At 36.3% G+C, this 12,235-nt stretch overlaps 1 protein-coding gene across 2 annotated transcripts in view; it reads right to left on the bottom strand.

The window, feature by feature from the left end:
* The window catches only part of grid2 (glutamate receptor, ionotropic, delta 2), a 475,449-nt gene that overhangs the window by 53,360 nt on the left and 409,854 nt on the right, over positions 1–12,235 (bottom strand). For both annotated transcript variants that reach the window (XM_077223320.1, XM_077223321.1), the window contains exons 12-13: positions 9,268–9,406; positions 1,683–1,878 (exon numbers count right to left, since the gene is read on the bottom strand). In XM_077223320.1, coding sequence (XP_077079435.1) covers positions 1,683–1,878; positions 9,268–9,406 — 335 coding nt within the window. The remainder of the gene's footprint in view (positions 1–1,682; positions 1,879–9,267; positions 9,407–12,235) is intronic.

Here is a 12,235-nt window from a genome sequence, read left to right on the forward strand (position 1 = left end):
TAGAAGCGGTTAAACTAACAGTAGGACAACAACATGCAAGTGCTATGACCCCTCTCAGTTTAATCTAAATGCAGTACTTTTTTTTTTTTTTTTAATAAACAAAAAATAGAATAGAAGAGAAAGTGTTAGTATTACTGGATCAAGTGCTGCCGAAAAAGATGCGTCTTCAGCTGTTTCTTGAAAGTGGCTACGGACTCAGCAGCTGTGGTTGAGTTAGGCAGATCATTCCACCAACAGGGATCGCATCCATCATAAAAGTAATCCATATGGCACCAGGAGGTTAATAAAGTCCTTCTGAAGCGAAGTGATGCATTTTTGTGAGAAAAACATCCATATTTAAAACTTTATAAACTATAATTATTAGCTTCCAGTTACGGTCGTACGCAAGTTGAAGAGTGACCTCTGATCTGACGTATGACGTAGCTTAGGTGAGATTTGACGCCTCTTTATTAACCCCTGGAGCCGTATGGATTACTTTTATGATGGATGAGATGAGCTTTTTTGGGCTTTAGACTCTCAGTTACTATTCACTCCCATTATAAAGCTTGGAAGAGCCAGGATTTTTTTTTATATATTTATAACTCTGATTGTGTTTGGCTGAAAGAAGGAAGTCATATACAGCTACAATGGCTTGAGGGTGAGTAAATTATGAGATCATTTTCATTTTTGGGTGAACTAACTCTTTAACAACACGCATAATTGTACATACACAATATTTTAAATGCTGTTGATGCCTTAATATTATTGTATTGATGACAATTGAACGATTACCCAATGTAATCACAAATTAATGCCAATTCAACTTTAGCATTTTAAATTTAAGATCCAAAACATTTTTTGTCTGCACAGTTTGTCCAGATTTCTCGGTTTAAAAAAAATTCTGTGCATTATTGCTTGCAAAAATATAGTAAAGCCTACTTGGAAAAAAATTGTATCATGTAGGCTTGTTTATTAGTCACGGGATTTGTACAGCAATAATCTGTTGACAATCATTTAAACAGCATCATATGTAAAGCTGAAGCACTTTTTGTAAATGGCTTTGGGTAAAAGCATCTGTTAAATGGCTGAAATGTAAATCATATTATGGTCATAAATAATGAGAGAAACTCCAGAAGTAGGTCACTAGGGGGCGCTCTGAAGCCTACAAGCTCCAAAGAAATCAGGCAGGAACAGAAGAGAGGCGAAGGAAGGAGAGGCTGAAGGAGGGTGACGCCTCTGGCAAGACAGAGGTGTCACCTTGTCATACAATATTTAACCGAACACCTGTGAGATGATATCACATTAACAAAACACTCTAAGCCATTTACTCTTTAGGATTCTCTAAAGATCTGAAGGCAGAACAGACTCTCTGCCTTCATACTTCACTTGCCAACCAGCCTTTTTAATTGCAGTGCTCGAGCTTGTTTAAAATTCCAAATGAAAACACGCTTGGAAGAGAGGAATAAAAAATCGTGGGTTAACAAATAAGGCATTAACCCGCACCTAATTAGTATGGGAATTCAGTGGGGAAATTCTCAGAGTTAAATCACTCATAACTCAAGCACCATTGAGTCGCATTAGCACATTTTTACTTTGATATCTCTATTCAGAGAACATTAGCGCTATCTTCACAAACCGTTACTTAGTTAAGCACTGTAATTAGATAAACGGTGGTGGTAGTCACAGCGCCGGGAGCGTCCTACCTTCCGGATGCCTTCTTTTGATTCCTCCACGTTGTTTTCAGCTCCTCCGGTGCGGTTGATCATCCTCCACATCTGTGAGTACATCGGGTCCCTCTCAAAAGGGTTCATGCCTTTACTGCGGACCTGGTCGTAGACGGAGGAGTCCAGAACCGTGCCGTACGGCAAGTCTGTCTGCTTAGCCAAGTCCTGCAGTGACCTGTAGGGGATCAACGAAACATTTTCAAATCAAAGATATTTAGAAAACAACATTATTGGGTTGATGCCTGGGGGCATAATCATTTTACGATTAAAACATTATTTGAAAAATCTACAATGTGAATGCATGAATACCCACACGTTTGAGCGTAATTGTTCCAATTTAAGTGAGTGTAAATCTATCCAGCGGCTCTGCTGCACAGACTGTTGCTCACCCACTTATGTTATGTCAAATACTGTTTATTCAGCAACTTGTGTTAATATCTTACATCTAATTAAAAGTTAGCCAACCAAGGGACACTAATTCCCTGCAGTAATATTTATATCAAGCGAATAATTGGAAAACACAATAAAGATGAAGCTTTCTTGGTTTCCCTTCACGCCATCATCATCATCATCATACTGCAGTTCATCAAAGAGTTTCAAAAGTCTCACTTCATTTTGAAAACTGATAAGGATACAAATGAGTGCTTTCGCATTCTATCAATATTCAACATCCACTATTTAATAATATTTCTATACATGCGAGCAGTACGTCACTGACAGCGGAGAGCATGGGTTGGTGTCGTTGAGATTCGCGCAGATAATCAGACTGACCTCTAATTTATCAAATATTATTACATCGGACAGCTGTCGTCTTCTTCTAGTACTTAACTCTGCTGGCACCCTTTGAAGGTTTAATGAACTTGCCCACAAACGTTAATTTTTTATTGCTCCCAATTAATCCCGCCACTTAATCCCCACCCCTCCCTGAGAATTATGGTTATGTGTTGGGTGTCATTTGCATGGAGAATAGCCATAAAAATGACCCGCGAGTACCCTGCAGTACTATAAAACACCACCGCAGGGTTACTAAGCAATGCAGGTCCAGTCTGTGACATTACGCTTTCAGTGCTAATGCAAGTCCTTCATCTTTGTGGTTTACTCTGTAGGTCACAGTGCATTTAATAAAACAGCATTAAAAGTTGTCACCCCTGTGTTGACGTCTTCCTAAATAAAACAGGAATTTTGGGCAGAACATATAAAAGAACTTGACCCCGCCATAATATATATTATAACATGACATAATATTATAAATACACTATTGTTCAAAGGTTTGGGGTCTTAAAAAAAAAATATATTTTTAAGGAATTAAAACTTTTATTATGCAAGGAGGCATACAATTGATCAAAAGAACTGACAATTAGACCGTATATTTTGACAGTAAAGACAATGTTACAAAAATTTCTATTTAAAATGAATGCTTTTCTTTTGAACTTAATATTCATAAAAAAAATAAAAATAAAGACTATTAAGAAGCACAACTGTTTTCAACCGAAAATAATAAGACATGTTTATTGAGCACATATAATGAGTTTAACAGCATATTAGAATGACTTCTGAAGGATCATGTGACACTGAAGACTGGAGGAATGATGCTGAAAATTCAGGAATCACAGGAATAAATTACTTTTGAAAATATATTAAAATAGAAAACAGTTATTTTAAATTATATTGGTATTACAATTAATGTATTATACATAAATATATATAAAAAAGCGCAGATGAGAGAAACTCTTGCTAGTCAGGTGCAGGTGATATTACTGAGGGCATTCTCATTGTGGAAAGCATCTAATTGGAGAAAATCTGTGTAGCGCAGGATGGGTCATCAATATTTTAGGCTTGTTTTCTTGAGAACAACTTCAAATTTTAAAAGCATCCATCAGGAGTACACTGGCAAACAGATGACTTACAGAGTTCAATCTATCTCTGTAATTTTTTTATACTAGTTGAACATTTGCAATGCAGCATTGTGTTCTTGATACTGCAAAATTCAATTAGCCTTAAGAATAGCAATCTATCTGTGTATACGCTTTTTCACACCCTTTATAGGTGACCATCTGGCGGCATTCAAATGCCGCGGCCGCTAAGCTGATCTTTTTGCTTTGGCCAGGAAAACTGTCATCTGTGGCACGGAGTGACTGTGACTAGCCAGACCGCAGGCAAACTGGCATGGGAAACTGTGAGTGCAGAAAAATACAAATCTTGAGAAGCCTGTAGCCTGGCCCTCCTTCACCTTCACAGATGGACGGCATCTCACAGCCATTTTGAAAACCGACACGTATGGAGCCGCATTGTACCGTCTGTTTCCTAAACCATTTTTATATTTCTGAACTGATGTAACAATATGCATGACTATTCAAATACACTTCCTTACAAGGGCGCATTGTATGCAGATTTAAACATTAAGGCTGCAGCACAGTCTTTATTACTTTTCTCTGTTAAAAAAAAGCTAATTGGATGCCATTTTCATGCTGTTTCAGGATAAAAGTGAACATCTGTGATGTGTTTCCTTTTTTGTTAAGCTGTATTACATCCAGGAAATCAGTGGGACAGTCTTGCAAATCATTCAAAACAATAGCAATCAGCACAAACAAGACACAACTGAAGTGTTTTCCTCACTCACAAGATGATACATTTCTCTTTCTCTAAACATCTACAGCTGAATCCGAGCCATCATGGTGCCAGCATGTACATATTGTAAAACAAAACTAAAAAAATACTCAATTTCCGGAGTTAAATTTTAGTCTGCAGGCAGAATTCAGCCTTAATGCAAAAGTTTCACATAAATGCATTCAATATCAAATAAGTACAAAGTGTTCACCGGAATTCCTTGAGGACCAGCCTGATGAATGAAACGAGCGAATGTATAGATTTTGTGTTAACTGGTTAAGAGCTATGTGGGGTAAGTGAGAGTTGTTGATGAGTTGATGTTGCTCTGATTTAATTAAAACTGGGTTAGGATCAGTAAAGTCGATTAAAAAGAGACTGATGAACTAACGCTCCCTCTTTTTGTCCCATATCCATCGGGCTTAAAATTCTCACAACAACAAAAGAATATGATACTAAACAAACTGCACCGACATTAAATCTATTAGGTAATGAAACTCCTCTCAAGACAAAACTATCAAATAGTGAACTCACCCCACCACGCAGTTGGTCTTATAAATCTTGCAGCTCTTCCTGACTGAATGGTGTATTTTAAATACAACAGACCCCTGGGTGTAGAGTTTAGGCTGTAATTATTTCTGTAATGACCCTGCCATAGTCTACACATTAAAAGATAATACATTTAAATTTATGGAAATCCTAATTAGGTGCATAGAGCAAGAATCAAGCAATCTAAGCACAGGCTCATTAATGATAATCTAATGCAAAGAATTAAATTAACAATAAACAAACCGAGATCTTGAAAAAATAAATACTAAATGCTCTCATTTTCCCTAGTAACACCACCTCCCCAAATCGCCTACATGGTTATATTACGAGGATTGTTACAAACACAATTAACTCTATCACTGCTAGTCATTGCTGTATTCTGATTATAGCTGCATCTCATTTCGAAGGCTGCGTCCTCCTGAGGTCGCATTTGAAGGCTGTATTTGAAGGTACGTCATCAAGGTGGTCTCATTTAAGAAAAGTAACCGTTAGATTGCAAAGTAAGAAAGAAATTGTAGTATTTTACACCGCACGAGGAATCATTTTTCTTAAATAAGACATCCTTGATGACATATGAACCCTTCAAATGCAACCTTCAGAGGACACAGCCTCTGAAATGAGACGGGCACCGGTGAATCTGATTACTCCGATAGGTGCACTTGATTAGTGACATCAGATAGTGGGCGGAGTCAAGGCAGTGACTTGGAATGGATTTGTGAGTATCATTTGTGACAACTTTTGATAAAGTGCACTAAACCAAAATCTGGTATTAACAGTTTTGCTTAAATATGTTAAAAATTTGACTTTGTATATCGTCTCTGTATAGGGCGGAAATCTAGTAGCTCCAGATCATTACTATTGATCACCCTTTACACCTGTCTGTGGGTTTTTCAAACATTTAACCAATGAAAACTGATTAAAAAAGAACTTGTGACTAAACCTTGTAACTGCACTGGATCCTCAAACTCTCGGTAAAACCCCATAACTCAACCCTGCTCCAAGCTGAAAGTGACGGACACAGTTTGGACTGTCTCTGCTTGTTTGCTGGGAATATTAGGGCTGGGACTCGATAAAAAAAATAAATAAAAAAAAACGAATTAATCGCACAATTTGCCGTGATTAATTGCAATTAATCGCATTTTCCCCCAAGCTTGTAATCATACATATTTAAATATAGAATCACCTAATTAAATTGAACAACACAAATGAAGTATATTTTTCAATAATATTTTAATGACATTTTGTGAACTGTAAACAGAGTAGTGGTCCCCATCAAATAAAATGCATGCAACAACATTATAAACACAGTGTAAGTTGGATATTAAAACCATCAAGGTCATCAAAAAGTCTAGATTAGTTTAGAACTTAAGCCAATTGGCAAAAATAAATTATTTCTTTATATGCACCAACAATATAAATAAACAACAAAATGTTAAAGAGCCAGTTGAATTTCAAAAAGGTGCACATTGCTAGCACCTGGGTGTCACAGGTGTGGTGCGGGCAGAAGTAGAATTCAAACGTTTTACTAAAGAACACAAAAAGGATAAACATACAAAGCAACATATCATTACGGCATACCATACACAGGAACCGACAAAGACTAACAGAACTGCAGGAAACTAAGTACAGACACAAATCAACAATAACGAGGTGAGCACAGGTGACACAGATGAAGATGACGATGAACAGGTGGGTAAATGAGGGAGTGAGTGCAGGTGTGAAGACATGAGGGATTCTGGGAAGTGTAGTGCAGACCAAGACAGAGTGGTGGAGACGAAGACTGTGACACTGGGTGCTTTGCTTTTAAATGGTATATTAAAGACAAATTGCTTCTATGGTATTTGAATTAAAGCTTTGCAAATTATACACAATCTTTGTTTGTCAAACGCGCCATCAGACAACTTTTTAAATGCAAACATTCCTCCTAAAACTCCATCCTTGCCCTTCTCCATCATGACAGGGTGACTTGGTTCTGCGCACTCACAATAGCAGCCGCAACAGGAAGTCATTAAAACAAGGCGAAAAAAAGTGCTGCGCGTTAATTCCCCCAGCCCTAATATATGTATATATATATATATATATATATAAACATAGAGTTTCTTTGTCTAGTATTTGTCATACAGTCATAGCCAATATTGTTTTAAATAGCCGGTGTGAAGAAATTCTTCTTTACTTTAATAACATGAGATTTTAGCCAAATGACAGAAAAAACGTCATATATAATATATATTTCATATATACATTTTATAATAATAATAATAATACATAAAATACAATAATTTTCATGAAACATGGTTTGTACAGTATAAAAACCATTGTGTCTATGGAGAATCCCGGTAAGCCACGTATATCAGTGTGTGTGTGCGTGCGTGCAAGATCTCCTACGGGCATGCAACTCCCTGTTTTAATTTCCTGTGCCACAAATTAGATTTATCATTCCAGTGAGAATGACGTCAGACATTTCTGCACTGGTAATTTATTTAACCTGCCTGGTTGAGAGCAAAGAGACGGACCGAAAAAGAATCCTTTTTAAGTTTTAAAAAGGTGATTTTTGAAGTGTTTTTATAATTAAATTAAATTTATGGCAAGGTGGAACATTTCAAACATTTATCAAAATGTGGCTGCTGCTCTTCCTGTTATGAAAATTATGGCCTTCTGTTATTAGCATTCAAGAGTATTCAAGAGTTATTAGCATTATAGATACCTTTTTATAAACAGTCCAAAAAAATGTATAAAAAAATTATGTGACGGCCAGATATGTAATTAGTCTTGTCAAGGATTAAAAAAAAACAAAAACTAATTATGAATGTTATGAAAGAGTAGAAGTTTTGACCATTTGAAATTTTGACTTATTGATTTAAATGGTAGTACACTATTAGTTAGAAGTGGTGTAATGGTATTGATCAGAATGAATTATCTGTATATTCTATCCTCCTTACACTAACCCTACCCCTAAACCTACCTATCACAGAAAACTTTCTGCAATTTTTGAATAATAAAAAAAATAAAAATGCTGTTTAGTATGTTTTTTAAGCCGTTTGGACACGCAAAGTGATACCCATGTCATTATACACATTTGTGTCCTCATAAACCATATATGCACCAAGGGGGTAATCCATCAGCCGGAAACTGAAGCCTCGCGGGAGCCGCCATTGTAACAGAACTTCACCTGCTGTTAGCAGTCCATTGACTCCCGTTCATTTTGGCGTCACTTTGACAGCGAATAACTTTACATCTGAGGCGTCCAAAGACTTAATTTGTCCATTATTATTAATTTCTAAAGAAACACGACAATGTATAAAAGGCTCCATTACTTTGTATCTTACGTTATGGCCCCGTAGAAGCCGTTTTTGTAAAAATAGGTTAACGATTGTGTCATAACCACGCGACTTTCTGTCGCACAATAGAGACATTACCGTATAGACAGGAGGAGAAGCTCGCAGGCAATCTTTTACTGTCTATGCGGCAAGAAAGTCAAGAGGCATAAAGGTCTATAGAGGCATAAAGTCAATGGAGAAGCCCATAGATAGAGAGTGCATAAAAGCAACGGGACAAAATATTTCAACAACGTTTTTGAGGAATTAGGTGATTCAGATTTGTCTTGGCACAGCTACTAGAAGATTTACAACTGTCAGACTGTCGTCAAGCTCAGTTTGAGCCTGTGCAGTCGCTCAGCCATCAGGCAGGAAGTGCAATAATTGGGCTTCAGTCTTCTCCAGTCAAATCAATGGGGTCGCTGTGTCCATTTCTTTTACTGTCTATGATATGCACGCACACGCGCACACACGCACTTTTGTTTTTATATAAAGTATTAAATACTAAAAATTAACTGAAAACCCCAACCCTTAACCTTAAATAGTAAACTTTCAACATTAAAAAAAAAAAGAAAAAACAAGTATTTACTTTACCTTTATACTGATCACACACACACACACACACACACGCACACACGCACGCGCACGCGCACGCGCACACGCACACGCACACGCACACGCACACACACACGCACACGCACACGCACACACACACACACACCAGAAGTCTGAGCACCATGAAACGGTGTTGAGGTCTTGTGAGTATTGATTTACACACAGCTTGGAATTGTGTGTTTTTGTAACTACATTAGTTCTTTTTGAGTTTTTTTTTTGTACTTTAAGAATGTGATGTATTTAAACGTTTTCATTTGACGTTTTTATTTGAAAAATGCTGCTCAATTAATACCATTCCTATCCAAAACTAATCAATGCTCCCAGAAATTCATGCCTTTATTAGTATATGCTTAAACTTCACAGCATATTCAATTGAGATGAAGATTGAAAGCCACAACTTGTTTGTTGTTTTGTTATTGTGAGGATGATTACAGTGTTTGATGCTAGCTGCAAGAGTGACATGTATAAATGCATGTACTCACTGAATGGAGTTCTCGATGCGGGAGATGGTGAGGAAGGCAGCCAGATTTGCTGTGTAGGAGGAGATGACTATCAGAGCAAAAAGCCACCAAACCCCCATCATCATCCTTGTAGCCAAAGTCGTGTAAGGCACCTCACCACCTGTAGAGGTAACAGGAGAAAAAAAGCAAACAGAAAAGGCTGATGACTGTGCTGTCTTTGAAACTGGACATGTATGCTTCTAAAATTAATATATTTATATATATTTTTAGAAAATATACATTTTCACTCTTTACAAGTGACACAACCTTTGTTATTCAGACACTTTCCAGTTTGGTTGGTATTAGGCTTAAATAGATCTGTGTCTCTGTTTATTAAACAATGATTCTACCTTTTATTTACTGACTTGCTGCCAAAAATGCTGAGACCTCTGGTTCAATCTAAAGTTGATTGAAAGAATAAATAGAACGCCATTTTATGTTTCAAATGAAAAACTTACTTCAAGACATATTCTCTAATTATACATGTCTGGATATTTAATTTATTAAATATTAATATATATGCTGTGCAAAAATATATATAATCTTATTTGTAGAAGTAGACTACTACATTGTTATTTAAGTTTATATGTAGATTTGTACATATCATGTATGTTTAGATACATTTAGATGTCATTGCATTTATTTGTGTGAGAATGTTATGACCTGCCCCAATGTAATGTTTGCCCCCACTCATTTGTAATGTAAAATGTGTTTCTTATCTTCCTGTATATGCTTTGAACAAAAGAGCTTCATCTTCAGTAGTGCAGTACTCTGACAGACTGGAAACAAATGGATTCATCCGGTGTGGGTGTGCAGAATTCAAACAACTGAGACTTTACTGATAAAAAAACAAAACAATCTCACTATGAGACAGACAAAAAAGGTCATCAATTGTAATGTCAAATCTACATTTCCCCAGTCACCACAGTCAGAGCTAAAACACGTCTGTTTATTCTGCATTTCAGATCCCTGCTAATTCAACAGCCACAGATGACAGCGGCTTCTCTAAAAGTACCACACACCACAATAATGATGGATCTGCACAATCCAAGGCTCGCAGCTACAGTGAAATCCGTTAAAAATTAGTCCCATCTATCCTTGTGGCTTCCTGTATGCCTTGTGTGGTAAGTGCCAAGCATTTCAGCACTCAGTAAGGTATCTGACAACTCTGTTTCTGTAGGGGGTCCACTGAGATGAGCTGTCTTATTAAAGAAAGTTTTTAGATGACTCACATACATATGTCCCGCAGGCTGTGTACTCTCTGCTCCACACAAACTTTGTGCAATTTTAATTTCAGCAAACAAGTCCATGATAGAAAAGTTGGCTTACACATTTCTTATAATCATCTTTCTTAGGTTAGCAGACTTTAAGGTTAGGGAGTGTCCTATTTAAATGGCAGTACTTCCTTCATCTGCTATGTAAACCTCAGAGATTTTGCACTTCAGTTTAAGCAAATGTCAGAGAATACTCGACCAGCTCCTTCAGCTGACTGAATAACGGGCAGTAATTCTATAAGAATGAATTACACCAACTATTGTTTATTTGCACCTTATTCACTAAATGAATTAACAGGTTTTCATTTTATTGTTGTCTTTTATAAATAAGACTGTTCAATTAGTAAATCACATTTACTAATCTAAAAGGACTAATCTTTTAGATTAGTAAAATGTAATACAAATATAATATAAATTTTATTTGTTGAAACTTTTACATTTCTAAATTCGTGCATATTTAAATACTTAAACATTGTCCAAATACACGGAAAATGTGTGAACTGCAGTATGAATACCTCTGAATAATAATAAAATATATCTTATTTATCAGTCCTTTCAAGCAACTCACGCGCCAAAAAAAAATTAGCAAAAATAAAAAAATGAAAGATGACAAGAGTTCACATAAACGTATCCTTCATACAGAACAGATTATATTTTCAGAATGATAAAACTTGCAGTTTTCTGTTCAGTTTCTAAATTAAACAAGGCTGAAATTTTTACTAATTATCTTCATACCCAAGCACATCTGTGAAATGACAAATAATCACACCAACAAAACCAACATCTGTAAGAGTTCTCGTGAGAACATTTGTTCAAAATCAAGGCAATTGACTAAAAGGCTATAATTTCCATATTCAACAGGGCTTCAAAAAGATAGTTTTGTACACAAAAAACTGGATGGTAGTGCAATTAAATATAAATTGTAGTGAAGGTATGGCAACCTCCTACTGTATCCTCTATAGCCTACAGTACTTCTGATATCCTGAAGCAAATCTGTTACAACAAGAAGCAGGATAAATGAAGAAAAGCAATTTTTTTACACTACAGTTTAGAGAAAAAACCCAGAGTGCTCAAGACATATGCAGCAACTCTGGCCTGGAGCCTGCTAAAGCAAATAAATGCGAAAAATAATGAGTCTGAGAATTTCTATAAATAAGACTGAACACAGGAGGCCAACTAAATTTGAAGTTTTAAGTTACCGCTTAGGGAAATACTACTGTAATGATAAATATAAAAATAAGGATCTAAGATTATAAAGAGTCCAATCTCACACTTGCATGGATATGTGAGCAATGCTAAGCTGCAGAAAGGGAAATGCAAAAGTGTCAAAATACAGTGCTGTTAAGGATTAATCAGAACATTATATGCTAAAATTATTCTCTGAGCTGAAGCGAGCTGAGAAACTCGACTACAACCAACCTCCTGAAAGATTATGTGCTGGTGTGTGGAGATACAACTACAACTACAAAAAAAAAAAAGAAGAAAAAAAGAAAACGTGTTTCTGTGCACAATGCGGCATGGGAGAGATTGAATGTATGACTATTTCAAATACAAATACTAGATTTTTTGGGGGGGACTCAGAGGGATGCATAATTATGACAAAAACAGAGGAAAATAAAAAAAAAGAAGCCTAAACAGTCAATTTCACTTTAGCCCTGAATAAATACAAAACTAAA

This window comes from Siphateles boraxobius, unplaced genomic scaffold (assembly GCF_051911475.1).
Source record: "Siphateles boraxobius isolate OS27281-9 unplaced genomic scaffold, OSU_SipBor_1 9, whole genome shotgun sequence".
NCBI classification, from domain to species: domain Eukaryota; kingdom Metazoa; phylum Chordata; class Actinopteri; order Cypriniformes; family Leuciscidae; genus Siphateles; species Siphateles boraxobius.